Here is a 17,773-nt window from a genome sequence, read left to right on the forward strand (position 1 = left end):
CTCAATCCAAGTAACTCCAGTCCATTAGACCGCATTGCAAATGGTGATATTTGGTGAATTGTGTCGAATCCAATGGTGATTCATGAGTATATGAATGGCTGTTGGATATAAGAGTGAATGGTTTGCAACATGGTCGTTCATACAATCTTACTAATGTGAAGTGCTACATAGAAAACACTTTAATCAATATATTTAGATGGATATTGTATTATTGCCAACTGGTCAATCCCAAATTCCCCCCAAAAATACACTATCCATGTCTCAAAATATCTTTATTTTTGATCTTATCAGTGCAATAATAATTTTGTTGATAAGCAAAGGGCAATGACATAGTATAGAATCTAAACTTTCATACAAAACAGCTCTACTGATTGACACGGATCATCTATCTGTGTCCGATTGGCCCTGGCTGATCTGGCTTGTTCACCTCCTCCCAAATGCAGATCAGATCGGCTAGGAAGGTCTGGATCTGTCAAAATAAGTCCTATTAGTTATTATTGGAACACGCTGGTCTAGTGGAAATGCCCTCTGAATACCTGACAGAGTTGATGAATGAGTAATAGAGGATTCATAATTTATGCCCTATGATGCACTGTGCGCTCATGAGGAATAATGAGTCGTGAGATAACAGTAGCCTAAAGTACCTTCTCCAGCTGCTTAATAGTGTCCTCTGGAGCAATAGGTGATTCCCCAGTGTCTTTCGCCCTCTTGCACACACACTGGTACAGATTAAGAGTGGCCATCTTGATTGTGCCCAACAGCAGTGTCTTCTTGGCAGCTGTGTTCTGAATGTGGGCCCATCTCGATTCCTGTATATCGAGAGAGAAATGTTCATCCTTTGATCAGACTCTTAGTTCCCTTTGAGGACACTCAGGGCTGGTGTCCCGAACACAGACTGAAAAGGGGAGGTTCAGGACTAGCTTTATTAAGCTGTGTCTGGGAAAATACCCATAGGGAGCGTGACCATCTCATGTCTCACCCAGATCATGCCCTCAGCGCGGGCCTTGTCCAGCTGGCTCTGTAGCTGGGCCAGAGTGTTGTTGTAGTGCAGCAGGGTGTCATTGCTCTGCTCTGTGAAGCGGGCCAGCTGGGCCCGGACGTTCTCCGTGCTGTCCTGGTTCTGCTGGGTGGTCCGCACCAGGTCCTCCCGGGTCAGCATCAACGTGTCGTAGCGAGACATCACCTGTCTGGCCTCCTGAAACTGAGACGCACAAAAGGAATTCCAAATCAACCCCTAACCCCTAAGGTTTAGGCTCTTGTGTAGACCTAAGAGGATTGGACAGGTGTCAGCAATATGGTTACAATATTCCACCTGGCTTATCACAGGGCAAGATGGAACCACCAATATATTGCTTAGAGCTATCCAATCTGGTCAGATACAAGTGGCTAGGGATTGGTTTGTCTGTGAAGTCCAGTCAAATCACACACTACCTCAGAGTTCTAATCCGCACTATGACCTACCTGTTCACTGGCCTGTACCACTTTATCCAGGTAATGGGGGTATATGGCATTCTTCTGCACTCGTTTCTCCAGACGGTCCCTCTCTTTGACGAGAGCTTTCATCTCCTCCTGGAGAGTGAGCAGGTCCACCTTCTTCTGATTGGTCAGTTCCCTCTCTCGGCCGGCCTTCCTAACAGCACGACATCGTTTCACCTCGTTCTCCTGAAATGAGATCATGGAAGAGCATGACCAATTCATCTCAAAGTCTGACTGATGGGCAGACTACAGGACGGGGTCCATAGTTTAGTCTAAGAAGTGATGTTCAGAAGCTATGACAGTACCTTCAGAAAATTGTCAAATTTCTGCAGATATTCCTTCATCTGGCCCTCCTTCTCTATGAGCTCATCCTTGCGGATTCTCAGGGCTCTGAGAGTTGACTCAAAATCCTGAAACCCAAACAGAATGTAAAGTGAGACCATATCATACAGGAGGATTGTGTGGAGACTTGACTAAAAGGATTGTACTAATTCGTCATATAATTTTATTGCCAGGAATTGTTGGTTTGAGGTACAATGAGACAATTAAAAAAATATGTATTTCACCTCTCTTTGCAGCGTCATAGCATTGTTGACCTCCATGGCCTCCCGTCTCTTCTGCAGGAGACGGGAGGAAGGGGCCAGCATCTCATCTGCTGCGGACGTGGCCTTCCTGTCAAAATGGTCAGTGGGGATTGACTGTCTTATTTCTTCTTAACATAAACCATGAGCCTTCTGCTAATGATAATGTTGTGTTTGGGTAGGGAGAGGAAAGTAATACATTAAATGGAACAGATAGAAGCTTCTAACATTTTAGGACAAAAAGTTCCTTAAACGTCTAGGTTACATGTCATATTTTTACTCACAATAGCTGGTCTCGAAGGTTCTTGCCAAAATATATTTTGAAATAGTCTGACAAATTTACAGACATGTTTATAATCTACTAATAATATTTGGTCATAAATAAGATATTTGATTTTTCAAAGCCTAATGTTATTGTTTTGACTATTTCTGTGGGTGGCTGTAGAAAGCCAATGCGGTTCACAGAATTTTGAGTCAGAAAATAACAAAATGGTCTCATAGCAACTACTACAAATAAAAACAAAATGAGGGACATGAATTGCCTGTTTTCTGGCAAGCTCCACTCATGGCAAGCTCTAAAAAGTTGTACAAATTAAAAAGCCTAGTGGAAAACTATTGCCCATCAAGTTAGTGTGCTAAAATGATGAAACATTTATGGACGCATAACACATTAGGGTGCAGAGTATGGTCAGAGATTGATGAGAAATATTTATTGGTTTACAAGTAAAATCGGGAATACAATGTATAAAGCTTTATCACATTCTGATAGCATGAGCTTTTTCTTTTATAAATTCAACGCGATGACAGGAGCTCAGAGGGATCCAAATGACTGATATTTCCACAGGATATTGTCCTTGAAGCAGGAAAACAATTGATGAATGCATATTATACATATATTATAGAGCTTTGGCAAAGCATGACAAGGGGCAATACGGGATTTCTTAATGACAATTAGTCATATTCATCAGAAATGTATAGAAAATATGTAATTAGCATAACCTGAATAAAACATAAGTATTGAACAACAAAGTACACCACTGGGAAAATACTGAATATTATTTTTACTGATTTATGTAATTGCAAAAATGCAGACCAACAACAAATAAATAAATAAGTTAATTTCTTACACCAGTCTCAAACATTAAACTGAGATGTTTACAATTGACTAGCATTTTTTTGAGATGCTTAAATGCACAATCCCATTTGGAATTATAGATACAAAAGCAAACAAATGTATGGAAAAAAAACCTCCATAATTATCACACATAAGCACTAATTGTAAAGAACAGGACAGATCAGAGAATCATAAACACCTATTAAGAATTTACCAGTGTAACCATTAGTACCCCCATTACCAAATAGAAAAATGAAAACTAACTGTTCACAAGGGCAGCAAGCACAATATGGAGTCAGTGTGGAGAATACAGTGGTTACTGTGGTTCAGCTCAATAATCAAAATGATTGCCAACTTTGTAAAGACCAGTTACTTCCGAGCAACATTGTGGTACGTACGTAGGCTATAACTAATTTTGAAATGCCAATGAAAATACGTGATGTAAATACCTTCTTTATTTGGATATACCATTGTTGTGCGAGTTTAAAATCAACATGTTTGGAGTCAAATTAGAGGCCCTGCTACAAATAATAGGTCTGATTGTGTAATCCTCCTCAACTTAGACTGCTTCGATAGAGGGGAGGAGAAAAGAAAGGAATCTTGTTTGAATCCCTCATATACATACATTTCACAATATAGCATCCATGAACCATGAATGAACCATGAAGGTGACGTAGTGTCTAGAATGCACTGAAAAAGACCAATACATATAGGTAAGACAATGCAACATGAGCACCACTAGACAGAAGGCAGACCTCGGCTATGGTTCATTCTGATGGGATGTTTAGAAGAGGCAGACAGTCCAGAAATGAAGGATGTTTTAGGCCTTACTCTAAGAGTCAGTAGAGGAGGCCAGGGCGGGTCAGTCGGCTGGGACTAGGATTTAAACACAATTGCACACTAAAACATCCCAACAATAAGCTTTTTTTTAAGACAGACCTGTCGTTAGAGCAGACTTACCAAGATGCCCCCATTAGAAGGGAAAGGGAAGGATTTTGTAGGACAGTTTGTCTTTATTGCTTAGAACTCCTCGTGAACATTCCGGGCATAGTCCATGAGCTTGCTGCCAGTGAAGTATTCGCTGTACTTAAGAATCTCCTCCAGTTCCAAGTTGTGGTTCTGGTTCTCGTCGGCCACAGCGATCATCTGCTTAGCCTCGTTCAGCGCGTTGTACTCGTTCATCGGGTCCATGTACTCCTGGAGAGCAGAGAGCACGGGGAAGTGTAAAAAAAAAATTATTGATTTTTCGGGATGGAAAAACACTAACCTTAAACTACTAAAATCATATACAAAGTATGGATAATGGAGCTATATATATATATATATATTTTTTTTTAATAATATCTTTGAGAACTAACAAGCACCAAAATATGAACTACACAGTGAGGGAGAATTGAGAATTCCAAAAACAATGAATTTAGTAGTATTTATTTGTTATTTAAAAAAAAACAGCATTAGCCATGGCAAAATGCATAGAACGGGAGGAAATGTGTTGTATGTAGGAAATGCTAAAGTTTCTCTCAGCTCCATGGAAAAATGTGTAGAACTGCAGGAAATTCTCTTTTAAAAAAAAAACATGTAAATAAAAAAAATTCTACAGCGCCAAGATGGGGCGGGTTCCGTAAAATTGCCACGCCCACCCAAACCCCATTTTTATTAGAAAAGACCATGCCATCAGGTCCTGCAGTATAACCAGCACACACGGCACCCACCTGTAGTTCCTCCATGGTTACGATGCCGTCATGGTTGCCATCGATGACCTCCTCAAACTCCTTCTTCCTCTCTCGTACCCAGTCATCATCGATGTCCTGAGCCTGCTGGTTCTCCACGGTGCCCATGGGCAGGGAGATGAACTCAGACAGAGTCAGCTTCTTGTCACTGTCCTGGTCTGTAAAAACAACACAAAATACACATCACACTCAGATAGCTTTATTGTAACACTTTTCATGATTGATCATGGTCATCCACAACTTATGTATTCATTATGCATGTTTGTCTTCCACCTTTAATTCATACTCTATCACTAAAACGTATAGCATGATACATAGAAACAAACTGAATTCAAATCAAAACTAAATGTGAGCGAGTAGAGAAGACCGTACCTAGGTCGCGAACAATCTCCTTGACCATGTATTTGAGCATTCCTTTGCTGTGCTCCGGGTGCAGGAAGGAGAGGAACTCTTCCTCGTTCAGCAGCTGGTCGGCTGGGGGGTTATCAGCCTGGAACCAGCGGTCCTTCAGACTCTCCAGCACCTCCTGGGCTGCAAAGAGACAGTAAGTACAAGCATTACTGGCAGAGCTAGGGGCAATAGGCTACTATCGGGGATGTGATCAGGAAAACCTAGGGAAAAAAACTGATATCGGTTTGGGGTAGGTCAGTTTCAATGATAGTATGAAAAGAGGATAGTCAGAAAAGCCAGAATTCTTGATTAATCAGTAGAAATGCACGGACTACAACTAAAATAGTGTTGTGCAGATTGTATTGTTGTGGATGAACTTACTCTCCTCGTCCACCTTCAGTTCTTCACTGTTCTTCATCTTGTCAGCCATTTCCTTCTTGTTGAATCCTTTGCTGGCCAGAAACTTTACCCGGTATTCATCCCATGTCACATGGCCTATAACGAGAATATAACGGTTTAGGGATTGGGGCTAGACCGTTTAGGAAGGATTTTGAGGCAGTTTTGGTAAACAGTGCTGTATTGTCATCAGGTCTGAGATGTATTGTGGCCCACATATTTCAGGTCTGAGGCCAAACAGTAAGACATCAGTGTCGGTAACAAACGCACTGCTCTCAATGAATAGGTCACCATCATGGCTATGTATCAGGGTTGTATTCATTAGTCCACAGCTACAGAAAATGAAAACTGTTGGTTATTGTTGGACAAGTCCAGGTAGTCCCTCCTTGTTTCAGTCCGTTTTCATCCAGATACGACTGTCGTCTCGCTTACCATCTCCATCTGGATCCACAGCATGGAAGCTCATCTTGTTCTCTCTCACAGCCTCCTGGAAGTGTTCCTCTGTCTTCTCCACGATCCAGCGCTGCATCTCCTTGGCACTGACACTCTTATCTTTATTAAAGTCCACCCTGAAGACGAAGGGGGGGGGGGCTAGTGTTAAGACCATGTCGATCTACAGTTTTACATTTAGGTCATTTAGCTAGAAGATGCCCTTATCCACAGTGACTTAGTCAGCATTTTCAAACAAACACTCAAATGGAATATCAAATTCAAGTAGTTTATTCAAATCCACTATCATATATCTGCTTCAACCACGAACCCAGATTATTTTGGATAGTTTTCTAACTAAGTAAGATGCAACCTTAGCTCAAAATATGCTTTTCAAATGTTTCAGCTTTCATGCTTTTCCAACACAGTCATTCCTTCGCCATATAGGGTCAAAATAATGGAACGCTAGTGAGGATTTGTCAAGGAACCTTGAAATTTGGCGAGGGTGACAAGTAGGACTAAAATATCTGGACTGTTTCGCTTCAACAGTATTTATAAAATCAGCCTCCTAGCTTTTACTACTTGACACCTAGCTTATCCAGTATGGGGTGGATAAGGCCAGATATTTACTTAGACTGCTGTGGTTGACCTTTTCGATGCACTCACGTCTCCATTCTCAGGAACACTGCTTTGTTTATCATAAGAGATAATCTAGCCTCATTTGTTCATGCCCCCATATTCTTTAAAATAGGAACCAGACCATGAACGGTGTTCACATTAACTGGATGGGTATAGGCTACATAGACATGATCCAAACTCCCAACTAAGGAATGTGGATTTATCGTAATTACAACCTTGCATTTACACACCACTTCACAATTTGGCCCACACAAAAATGATAGAAATACAACACAGACACTCTACAACAAAGCTAAACCTAGAAACATTTGGTGGATGTACTCAACACAGAGAGTATGTATACGACTCATGAGTCAAGAAATTGAAAGCCAGTCATCCCCACTTACTTGCTGAAGATGTCAATAAGCTTGTTCCTGTTCCTCCTGGGCTCAGAGTCCTCTTCAAACTCCTCCATCTCCTTACCCAGGAACACCTCCTGATGGAAGTCCTTGTTGATGTGACCATCCATCTCCAGCTTCATCCCGTTCAGATGGTCTGGGGGAAGGATCTCATTCTCCTCTTTACTGGTTGGGTTGTTTTTGTCCTTCAGGGATGACATGTTAGCTGGTCGGGCATGGACGTCCGTGGTGTTGTGGAGCAGGCAGAACAGGGCCATGGACACAGCCAGAAGGTGTCTGCACCAAGCCGTCCTCCAGTAGTTAGCCATGGCTTCTTCCAAGTTCAGTGTCCTCGCTTGCTCACGGACTGATGAACACACCTGTCTACAACAACAACACTGGGTAAGGTGGATAGCCTCATCACTGATTAGAATAGTGTTGTTCTTGGCTAGCTAGTCATAACGAGGACAGCAATCATTTTTGCCACCAGCACGGCATGGTCGGAGTGGGAGAAGAAGAGGAGCTCACTTGGAGTCCATCAAAACTTCCAAACGGTTTAAACCATTTGATTATGAGACTGAGGTGAAATCAAAAGTTGTGCCTATTCATTGGCTATGTCATAGCTCATTTAAGATAAATATTGATCATTACTAGTTATAACAATTCAATACCGGACGATGCTGATTTTAGATCAAATGTGTGTGTGTGTGTGGGATAATTACCTAGTGTCCCTTATGATTCAGCTCAGGTGCCTTCATGCACCATAGACAATTTGCACACACACACACACACACACACACACACACACACACACACACACACACACACACACACACACACACACACACACACACACACACACACACACACACACACACACACACACACACACACACACACACAATAGATCCAGCTCAGAGAGGCCCAGCTCATGAGCTCCATCAGCAGCAATTTACATTTTGAATGGAAAATGTGTTTAATGTGACATATGGAGCCCACGTATCTAGATACATATCAAATCTTCTTGAAAGGGAAAGATGCACATTAGGGATGTAACGTTCACCGATAAACATTTAAACCGGGGACTGGTGCCTAAGATACTAGCGTCGGTCAGAAAACCGATTAACACGGTCAGAATAACCATTCAGTAATGTTTTTTTACTCATGGTTTTATTCCGAAAATACCTTCTCTGTTGCGTCTGAATTGATGCGTCCAGCTTGAACTTTTATGCATGTAACTGACTGTCAGATAACAACAGTGCGCACAGTGCTGGAGACACAGCTGCTCGTGCCAACGAGAGGTAGGCCTATCCTAGTGGACTAAACGCCACTTCATGGTGAAGGAAGTTTCTGATGAACTTTACCAAAGGCTGGAGCCCACACCAGGCTTTGTGGAATCTAGCTCCGACTACATCGATTTGCAGACCAATATATATATAAAAAAAAATGTAAATCATGAAAACGCAACACCTTGTTATTTTAAATACCACTACCGAGCAACAGCAAATAGCAAACAGTCAGTGGGTGTATTTGATTAATATTTATTGAAAAAGTACAGATTTCAGCAAAGAAAAGCACGCAACTACAGAGGACAAATATAGGTACAAGTTTGGCATTTCATAATTTACTTTTATTTTTAAAGTATTGACCTTGGGTGAATCGATGTAGTCAGACCTAGATTCCACAACGCCTGGTCTTGGCTGTATGCCTTTGGTTAACTTCCTTCACCATGGAGTGGTTGAGTCTACAAGGCCTATATCCCTGTTATAGGATATTCACCTTCATCATTCATATGCTTGTAAAATGGCTTTTGCCATGTATAGCTTTGCATAGGCTTCATTAGTAAAGCATAGGCTTTATTAGTTGAATGAAAGCCAATGTAATTAGCTGGTTCAATGTTACCAAATGCGCTGAAGAGAATGTTTTTTTACCGGAGTTGACACACAACTCTCATCCAGCTGCTGATTGGGGTTTTCAAATCATTCGGATTCTATTTTTCCAGGTTTGCCATAACTAGTTTTGGTAGTTTTAGTGTAAACAGTGTATTTGGTCATTTTTACATGAACAAGCTAATTTCATCAATTTGAAATTTTTGGTTCCAACCGCAGTGTCTTTGTGAGACGCAGAGTAGGTAAACAGATGATCTCTGCATGTGTGGTTCCCACCGTGAAGCATGGAGATGGTGTGGGGGTGCTTTGCTGGTGACCGTGTCAGTGATTTATTTAGAATTCAAGGCACACTTAACCAGCATGGCTACCACAGCATTCTGCAGCGATACGCCATTCCCATCTGGTTTGCACTTAGTGGGACTATCATTTGTTTTTCAACAGGACAATGATCAAACACACCTCCAGGCTGTGTAAGGTTTATTTAACCAAGAAGGAGCGTGATGGAGTGCTGCATCAGATGACCTGGCCTCCACAATCACATGACCTCAAAACAATTGAGGTGGTTTAGGATGAGTTGGACCACAGAGTGAAGGAAAAGCAAACAACAAGTGCTCAGCATATGTGGGAACTTCTTCAAGACTGTTGGAAAAGCATTCCAGGTGAAGCTGTTTGAGAGAATGCCAAGAATGTGCAAAGCTGTCAACAAGGCAAAGGCAGGCTACTTTGAAAAATCTAAAATATAAACTTCTTTAAAGTAGCCACCCTTTGCCTTGATGACAGCTTTGCACACTCTTGGCATTCTCTCAACCAGCTTCATTAGGTTGTCACCTGGAATACATTTAAATTAACAGGTGGGCCTTGTTAAAAGTTCATTTGTGGAATTTCCTTCTCATTAATGCGTTTGAGACAATCAGTTGTGGTGTGACAAGGTAGGGGAGTTAGGCCAAGTCCATTATATGGCAAGAATAGCTCAAATAAGCAAAGAGAAACGACAATCCAGTTAGTTATATTGACTACGTCCGTCTTAGCTCGCTCATTCAATGTCTTAATCGAAATTACAGATTTGCCTCTCATCCGCTCATTGTTCCCTTGTGCTATAGTTTGTACATCTCATTTGTCAGTAGACTCCCCATTTGTTGAAGAAAGTCAGCCATCTTTTTTTTTAAACACAGTAAATGAGGCTGAATGATCTGTTTCCCAGCCAGACCAGGCTCCGCTGATAGCCAGGTGTAGCAGTGGTAAGGATTCACTACATGGTGCTGAAAAGAAAGGTCTGCTGTTGGGACAGCTTTATGTAGGCCCTAACAGTTTATGGGCACCGTTTGTCACCGTTATAGTGCAATAAATGTATCGTTTAGTGTTGTGGCTTTGCTGGCATGCATAAAACATAAATATGTTGAGTTTGCCCCTCTAAGATTTACAAGCTAAAATCTCCACTGTGCACATATAACAGGCGTCACAGCGCACACACCAAGTCTCCCCCCTGGCAACTTCATAATATAGGCATATACTCTATTAAAATGGCCATGATGCAATATGAGCACAACCCAATGAAAAACACTCTTTGCACTGTCACTTACTGTGAAGAGACCTGGGACTGAGCTCCTTTCAGTCTGCCCTCCGAATTCGCTACAACGTTCGGATGCGGAACCTAGGCGAACACCTTAGATAAGGTACTGTAGCTTAGAAAGTCTAAAAGCTAGGCCTATATGATGAAAGGGACGTTCAGAATGGGGGGGGGGCACAAAAATATAATGGCAATGACCTTATCCATGGTGCTTTACTAACAGTATTTCACCCTTATGGCAACTATCCTAACGAATGCAGGCTAATTATCTTAGGATCCTGGAGACCAGGAGTATGTGTATGTGTCCCATGTCAAGCGGATTTGACTCAAACGTGTCTGTGGGAGGAGAGGCAACTCAAGGACCACTCCTGCAAAACAGCATATATAGACACTGTTCGTGGATGGATTCTCCCCTTCTTTAAATAATCATTGATCTAAATAGATATTATGCTCGCGTCGAGGCAAGCAACACTGAGGCATGCATGAGAGCATCAGCTGTTCCGGACGACTGTGTGATCACGCTCTCCATAGCCGACGTGAGTAAGACCATTAAACAGGTCAACATACACAAGGCTGCGGGGCCAGATGGATTACCAGGACGTGTGCTCCGGGCATGTGCTGACCAACTGGCAGGTGCCTTCACTGACATTTTCAACATGTCCCTGATTGAGTCTGTAATACCAACATGTTTCAAGCAGACCACCATAGTCCCTGTGCCCAAGAACACAAAGGCAACCTGCCTAAATGACTACAGACCCGTAGCACTCACGTTGGTAGCCATGAAGTGCTTTGAAATGTTGGTAATGGCACACATCAACACCATTATCCCAGAAACCCTAAGCCCACTCCAATTTGCATACCGCCCAAACAGATCCACAGATGATGCAATCTCTATTGCTCTCCACACTACCCTTTCCCACCTGGACAAAAGGAACACTTATGTGAGAATGCTATTCATTGACTACAGCTCAGCGTTCAACACCATAGTACCCTCAAAGCTCATCACTAAGCTAAGGACCCTGGGACTAAACACCTCCCTCTGCAACTGGATCCTGGACTTCCTGGTGGTGAGGGTAGGTAGCAACACATCTGCCACGCTGATCCTCAACACTGGAGCTCCACAGGGGTGCGTGCTCAGTCCCCTCCTGTACTCCCTGCTCTCCCACGACTGCATGGCCAGGCACGACTCCAACACCATCATTAAGTTTGCAGACAACACAACAGTGGTAGGCCTGATCACCGACAACGACGAGACAGACTATAGGGAGGAGGTCAGAGACCTGGCCAGGTGGTGCCAGAATAACACCCTATCCCTCAATGTAACCAAGACTAAGGAGATGATTGTGGACTACAAGAAAAGGAGGACCGAGCACACCCCCATTCTCATCGACGGGGCTGCAGTGGAGCAGGTTGAGAGCTTCAAGTTCCTTGGTGTCCACATCAACAACAAACTAGAATGGTCCAAACACACCAAGACAGTCGTGAAGAAGGCACGACAAAGCCTATTCCCCCTCAGGAAACTAAAAAGATTTGGAATGGGTCCTGAGATCCTCAAAAGGTTCTACAGCTGCAACAGAGAGCATCCTGACTGGTAGCATCACTGGTGCGGCAATTGCTCGGCCTCCGACCGCAAGGCACTACAGAGGGTAGTGCGTACGGCCCAGTACATCACTGGGGCCAAGCTGCCTGCCATCCAGGACCTCTACACCAGGCGCTGTCAAAGGAAGGCCCTAAAAATTGTCAAAGACCCCAGCCACCCCAGTCATAGACTGCTCTCTCTACTACCACATGGCAAGCGGTACCGGAGTGCCAAGTCTAGGACAAAAAGGCTTCTCAACAGTTTTTACCCCCAAGCCAAAAGACTCCTGAACAGGTAATCAAATGGCTACCCGGACTATTTGCATTGTGTGCCCCCCCCAACCCCTCTTTTACGCTGCTGCGACTCTGTTTATCATATATGCATAGTCACTTTAACTATACATTCGTGTACATACTACCTCAATTGGGCCGACCAACCAGTGCTCCTGCACATTGGCTAACCGCCTTATGTCCCGCCACCCTCCAACCCCTCATTTACGCTACTGCTACTCTCTGTTCATCATATATGCATAGCCACTTTAACCATATCTACATACTACCTCAAATCAGCCTGACTAACCGGTGTCTGTATGTAGCCTCGCTACTTTTATAGCCTGTCTTTTTACTGTCATTTTTTTTTTTTACTTATCTATTGTTCACCTAACACCTTTTTTGCACTATTGGTTAGAGCCTTTCACTGTAAGGTCTACACCTGTTGTATTCAGCGCACATGACAAATAAACTTTGATATTAGATCAATGATCATAGGCTATAGAAATATTCACTAAACTGACATGACTTGGTTGCCTAGTGTAAAATCTCCTTTCACACATCCGTCGGTGATGTGTTCAAGGATGGGAGGAATGAAGGATGCATAGGTTATCCCAAAACAGGGGCATCGTTACGCATTTGTTTCTGCTATACTGCTAATGGCTACTTGTTCAACAGAGGCTAGTGTCTAATCTAGACCTGTAATAGGTTATAATAATGGACTTTAAAATTGCTGTCTCAGACAGCGCTTTAACCGACCCCACGCCCCATCCATCACAGGTGCTCGGGGGAAGCCTGTGAGCCCGACAGGGACACGCAAGCCGTGCATTAGCCTACATTCACAAGATAATAAGCCTAGGCCTATGAGGCTACTTCATTGGAAGTGTACATAAAACACCATGCCATTACACACCGATTTGTAAGTTAACCTTCCGTTTCGACATTCAGTGTCGATTTTAGCATGTAAATCTTGGTGGGGCAAAAAAATGTCTTAAGATGCAGGCCAGCAAACCCACTACACAACACATGAATTGCACTATAACGGTGACAAACAGTGCCCACACACTGTTAAGGCCTACATAAAGCTGCTCTAACAGCAGTCCCGACACCTTACCACTGCTACACCTGGCTATTATGGAAGTCCACTAGAAAATAAAGGAAATATTATGGAAGTCCAATCATGGAGCGAAATACTTCATTCTGCCTCATTTACTGCCTTTTCAAAAAATATAGCTGATATGGCCGACTTTCTTAAACAAATGTGGTTTCTACTGACAATTGAGATGTACAAACTATGGCATAAGGGGACGACAAGCGGATAAAAGGCAATCCGTAATTTCAAGACATTAATGAGCGAGCTAGGACAGACGTAGTCAATATAACTATTTGTTCAGCACTTTTGAAATGTACAGCAACAGAATTCAAAACATGGGCCGTTCTTACAGTATTCTCACTCTACACCAAGTCAGAACCATATGATAAATAAAGGGGACATATAAGCAGACAAAGAAAGTTCTTCCAATATTCGATGATTACATCTCTCTAAAACAGGCTATTGGCTACACGTGCACCACCAAGTCAGAACAGTAGGTGAAATTTGGAGAGGAAACGGGACCAAATTATGAGAGAGGCACATGGGCTACTAAAAGCTTACTACACAACATACACTTAGTATTACCTTCTTAGCTACAGTATACATATCTCCCTGGCATATTACATAATTTATGCAACAGCATACAATACATTTTTGGACTCCCCTTGTTGTGCTGTGCTCACTTGAACAGGAAGGTGGTGCGGCAGTCCTTTGTGGGCAAATTTTGTCATCAAACTTCATAAAAGTCTGGCATTCTCTGGATTTATGGTTCTTTCAAGACAACTGTGGAAAAAAACAAGGCCGAATCATGATGACGTCAGTGATCTTCAGGTCGTAGCTCTAGAAAGAGGCCAGAGTTTCCAACCTGAAATTCCAAGTTGGATAACTGTTCAAAACGTATCTTCCCAGTACCCAGTTGTCTTGAACTCACTATAATCAGATTTCCCAGATGTTTTGAGTGCGAAAGAAGTCATGCTGGACTGTCACCATGACCAATGTAGAATGTTTATCCTTTTAAGCTTGGAAAAAAGACCCTTAAACCCAGACTTGGGACCACACACCCAGTCCACTGAATAGCAGGCTAGTGATTGATTTGCAACGCTTGCCACTGATTCCTTCCAAACCACTCATTGTTAAATTTGCGATTTCCAACTTGTTGTGTAATGTTTATGTCCAATGGCTGATGAGCACCAATACCTTTTATCTATAATTTCTCTTCATTATTTCTCATCATATGACAAGAATTAAAAAGGATTTGCCAGTAGATTGTCGACTTGATTCATGATGATGACGACTGCTAGCTTGCTAGCTAAGATTTTGAAAGTACGATCAGTCCAATCAAAGTTGCTGTAGATATAACGTGATTTGACGTCATTTTATCTGTGGCCAATGACTTTGAGCTTTCTTGGATGGGCACTTCTAATGTAACTCTATGGCAGCACCCAAAGGGCTTACATTTTCGAGCGCTACCATTTGGCGGTGACGTAGTGTCCCTATGAGTGACTGAACACTGAGCCAATCACGGCACAACTAGAGAACATTACCAACCCCTACGCTCCATATTCTCCGCTAGCTGTCCCACCACCACAGAAAGCAAATAAAATAAAATGTTATCGGTCACATACACATGGTTAGCAGATGTTAATTTGAGTGTTGCGAAATGCTTGTGCTTCTAGTTCCGACAGTGCAGTATTATCTAAAAATTCCACAACAACTACCTAATACACACAAATCTAAAGGGATGGAATAAGAATATGTACATATAAATATATGGATGCACGATGACCGAGCGGCATAGGCAAGATGCAATAGATGGTATAAAATACAGTATATACACATGTGAGAGGAGTAATGTAAGATATGTAAACATTAAAGTGGTAAACATTATTAAAGTGGCATTATTTAAAGTGACCCGTGATCCATTTATTAAAGTGGCAATGATTCAAGTCTGTATGTAGGCAGCAGCCTCTCTGTGTTAGTGATTGCTGTTTAACAGTCTGATGGCCTCTGATGGCACTGAGCTAGGCTGAAACACCTGCATTTTGGAGCTGCCTTACTCAAGAAAGCTAAAGAGACATCAAGTTTATATGCAGCTTTATTAACTCAATTAAAAAAAAAAAGATATATAGACATTGTCTGCAAACTAATATGTGACACGCATTAATTCCAAAATAACATGCAAAACAGGCACCCCCCCCCAAAAAAAATGACTGGTCGCCACTGGACATTCAACATATAGGCTAGCTGTTAGATTCTATGCAAGGTGTTGGCATATGCAGGGGATTGAGGATAACGTTGTAGCGAATTTGAAGGACAGCCTGCAGGGTCTGATGTGTGCAACTCCATGTCTTCGCAGTCTGTGACAGTACCTAGAGTTAACTCCATTAGGTGTCCTGACAACGCACCATGGCTGTTAGAATGGTATAGCATTGCTTTGGGGATATCTGGTGTGTGTGTGTGTGTGTGTGTGTGTGTGTGTGTGTGTGTGTGTGTGTGTGTGTGTGTGTGAGAGAGAATGAGTGAGTGCCTCCAAGGACCACATTAAATACACCACTTTATTTTATAAACTGATAAGCGTTACAAGGACCAAGCTCTCTAAAATGCCAAATGGTCTAAACCATTTGTTTTTGAGATGGGGGTAAAATCCAAAGTTGCATTATATTAAAAAGGTGCAGAATGCAGAAATCGCACTACCATTTCTTGGTTGCTAAAATTGTATGTTTCAGTTTGTGACAAAACAAGCAATGTTAAGTGTAGAGAATCATTGTACCATCTAAACCGATGAAAAATATATTTTCAATAACCAAAAATATTGTATTTTCAGCTGGTGTACAAAACCAAAAGTAAGAAGCAAAAACTAAACTTAACGGGAAACAGAAATAGTGCACATAGACCACATCTACCACTTAGAACTGCATTCAACAAAATGACATCTAGAACTCACATTTCTATGTGAATTTGGTCAGGTTGCCCAAAAAGTCACATTGCAGCCTTAAACATGATACCTTCCTTATTTTTTTCAAAGAAAATTGGTCTTTTCTCTATCATTACATTTTGAGTTTAGCCATCTGGAGGATGAAATTGGAATCGTAACCAACTGTATGGCTTCAAAACGTTATACAACGAAACCCTTTTACCGTTTACTCTAGGAACCAAACGGAAACAAAAAGAGCAAAATAACGAAACGGGGAGGGTCCTACCTGAATTTGTCCAATAGAAACTCTCATTTTCGTTGCAAAACGTTTTCGTTCCAATATATTCCGCAACAAACTAAACGTTTTGCAACGGAATCCGACTAGTGAATACACCCCAGCATATCTAACAAGCCGGCTAACGTTAGCCGATGAGAGGACAAGGCTTGATGACTTACCTAGTGTTGAGCTCCAACGACACAAAATCTGGAACGCTGCTCAAAATAAATGCCAGGAAATTGAAGAGGTAAGGCACTAGCTAGTTAGCTAGCACACCTAGCAATGGCGAGAATGCATCGTCGTACGAGCAAAACAAAACTGTTAGCTAGGTTACATTTCATGTACACGTGGCTGCTACTACGAACTTCACGCAGGAGCAAACGTCTCACTCTAGCTACCGAATCAATCCGCATACACAGCAAATGTTTGATTAGGTGAGTTGGGGAATTTCTATTCTCAGGAAACAAGCTGCCACTCACGCCGTGTGTACACAGATTGCGTCATCACGTTGCCGTACGGTACATTTGACCAAAGATTATGGATATACTGACAAGATGCATGTCTCCGCCCTTACAATGGGAGTCGTTGTGCACAAAGCGGCACGGCAGGATGTCTAGCTCTCGCCGTCTCATTATTGTAATCCTTTTTTTTAATATTCAATGAGGGTTGTTGACGTCAACCGCCTGTATTCAATGGAGAGGGAGCGAGAGAGAGAGAACGCTATACATAGCCATAATATGACATTTGACATGTCTATTCCTTTGAAACTTGTGAGTGTACTTTTTACTGTTAATTTTGAATTGTTTATAATCTATTTCACTTGCTTTGGCAATGTAAACGTATGTTTCCCATGCCAATAAAGCCCTTTAAATTGATTTGAGAGAGAGGCTTCGCTACTAGCCTCATCTCATGAATATGCATAGACATCTTACAACCCCGATATTAAGTGTTTTTTTTTCAGAGTTTCCGGGATGTCACGTGCCCTACTTATATCAGTACACTCATAACAACTTAAGCATTACTTCTATTCGATCAAATAAATCTCACGCAGTA

General features: G+C 42.2%; 2 protein-coding genes across 2 annotated transcripts; both read right to left on the bottom strand.

Annotated features, from left to right (window-relative positions):
- Positions 1-255: 255 nt before the first annotated feature.
- Positions 256-2,561, bottom strand: LOC106567134 (coiled-coil domain-containing protein 42). Its single transcript, XM_014136087.2, has 7 exons — positions 2,342-2,561; positions 2,043-2,148; positions 1,782-1,886; positions 1,462-1,662; positions 980-1,201; positions 645-809; positions 256-469 (listed from the first exon to the last, which is right to left on the bottom strand). The coding sequence occupies exons 1-7, from the start codon at positions 2,404-2,406 to the stop codon at positions 386-388; spliced, it is 948 nt and encodes a 315-aa protein (XP_013991562.1). The 5' UTR covers positions 2,407-2,561; the 3' UTR covers positions 256-385.
- A 184-nt stretch (positions 2,562-2,745) lies between these two features.
- On the bottom strand, positions 2,746-17,239 carry LOC106567133 (45 kDa calcium-binding protein). Its single transcript, XM_014136086.2, has 7 exons — positions 16,900-17,239; positions 7,142-7,516; positions 6,120-6,256; positions 5,673-5,786; positions 5,274-5,432; positions 4,884-5,059; positions 2,746-4,368 (listed from the first exon to the last, which is right to left on the bottom strand). Exons 2-7 carry the CDS (start codon positions 7,459-7,461, stop codon positions 4,192-4,194), a joined length of 1,083 nt encoding a protein of 360 aa, XP_013991561.1. The 5' UTR covers positions 7,462-7,516; positions 16,900-17,239; the 3' UTR covers positions 2,746-4,191.
- Positions 17,240-17,773: the final 534 nt, after the last annotated feature.

This window comes from Salmo salar, chromosome ssa13, assembly GCF_905237065.1.
Source record: "Salmo salar chromosome ssa13, Ssal_v3.1, whole genome shotgun sequence".
In the NCBI taxonomy this organism is placed as follows: domain Eukaryota; kingdom Metazoa; phylum Chordata; class Actinopteri; order Salmoniformes; family Salmonidae; genus Salmo; species Salmo salar.

Excerpts from the sequence above, each read along its gene's own strand:
- LOC106567134 (XM_014136087.2), bottom strand. The coding sequence starts at position 2,406 with ATGTCTGTAAATTTGTCAGACTATTTCAAAATATATTTTGGCAAGAAC. Across the intron at positions 2,149-2,341 it reads AACCTTCGAGACCAGCTATT|GAAGGCCACGTCCGCAGCAG; the intron begins GTGAGTAAAAAT and ends CCATTTTGACAG. Across the intron at positions 470-644 it reads CTATTAAGCAGCTGGAGAAG|ATCCAGACCTTCCTAGCCGA; the intron begins GTACTTTAGGCT and ends TTATTTTGACAG.
- LOC106567133 (XM_014136086.2), bottom strand. The coding sequence starts at position 7,461 with ATGGCTAACTACTGGAGGACGGCTTGGTGCAGACACCTTCTGGCTGTG. Across the intron at positions 6,257-7,141 it reads CTTATTGACATCTTCAGCAA|GGTGGACTTTAATAAAGATA; the intron begins GTAAGTGGGGAT and ends CTTCGTCTTCAG. Across the intron at positions 5,060-5,273 it reads GGAGATTGTTCGCGACCTAG|ACCAGGACAGTGACAAGAAG; the intron begins GTACGGTCTTCT and ends TTGTTTTTACAG.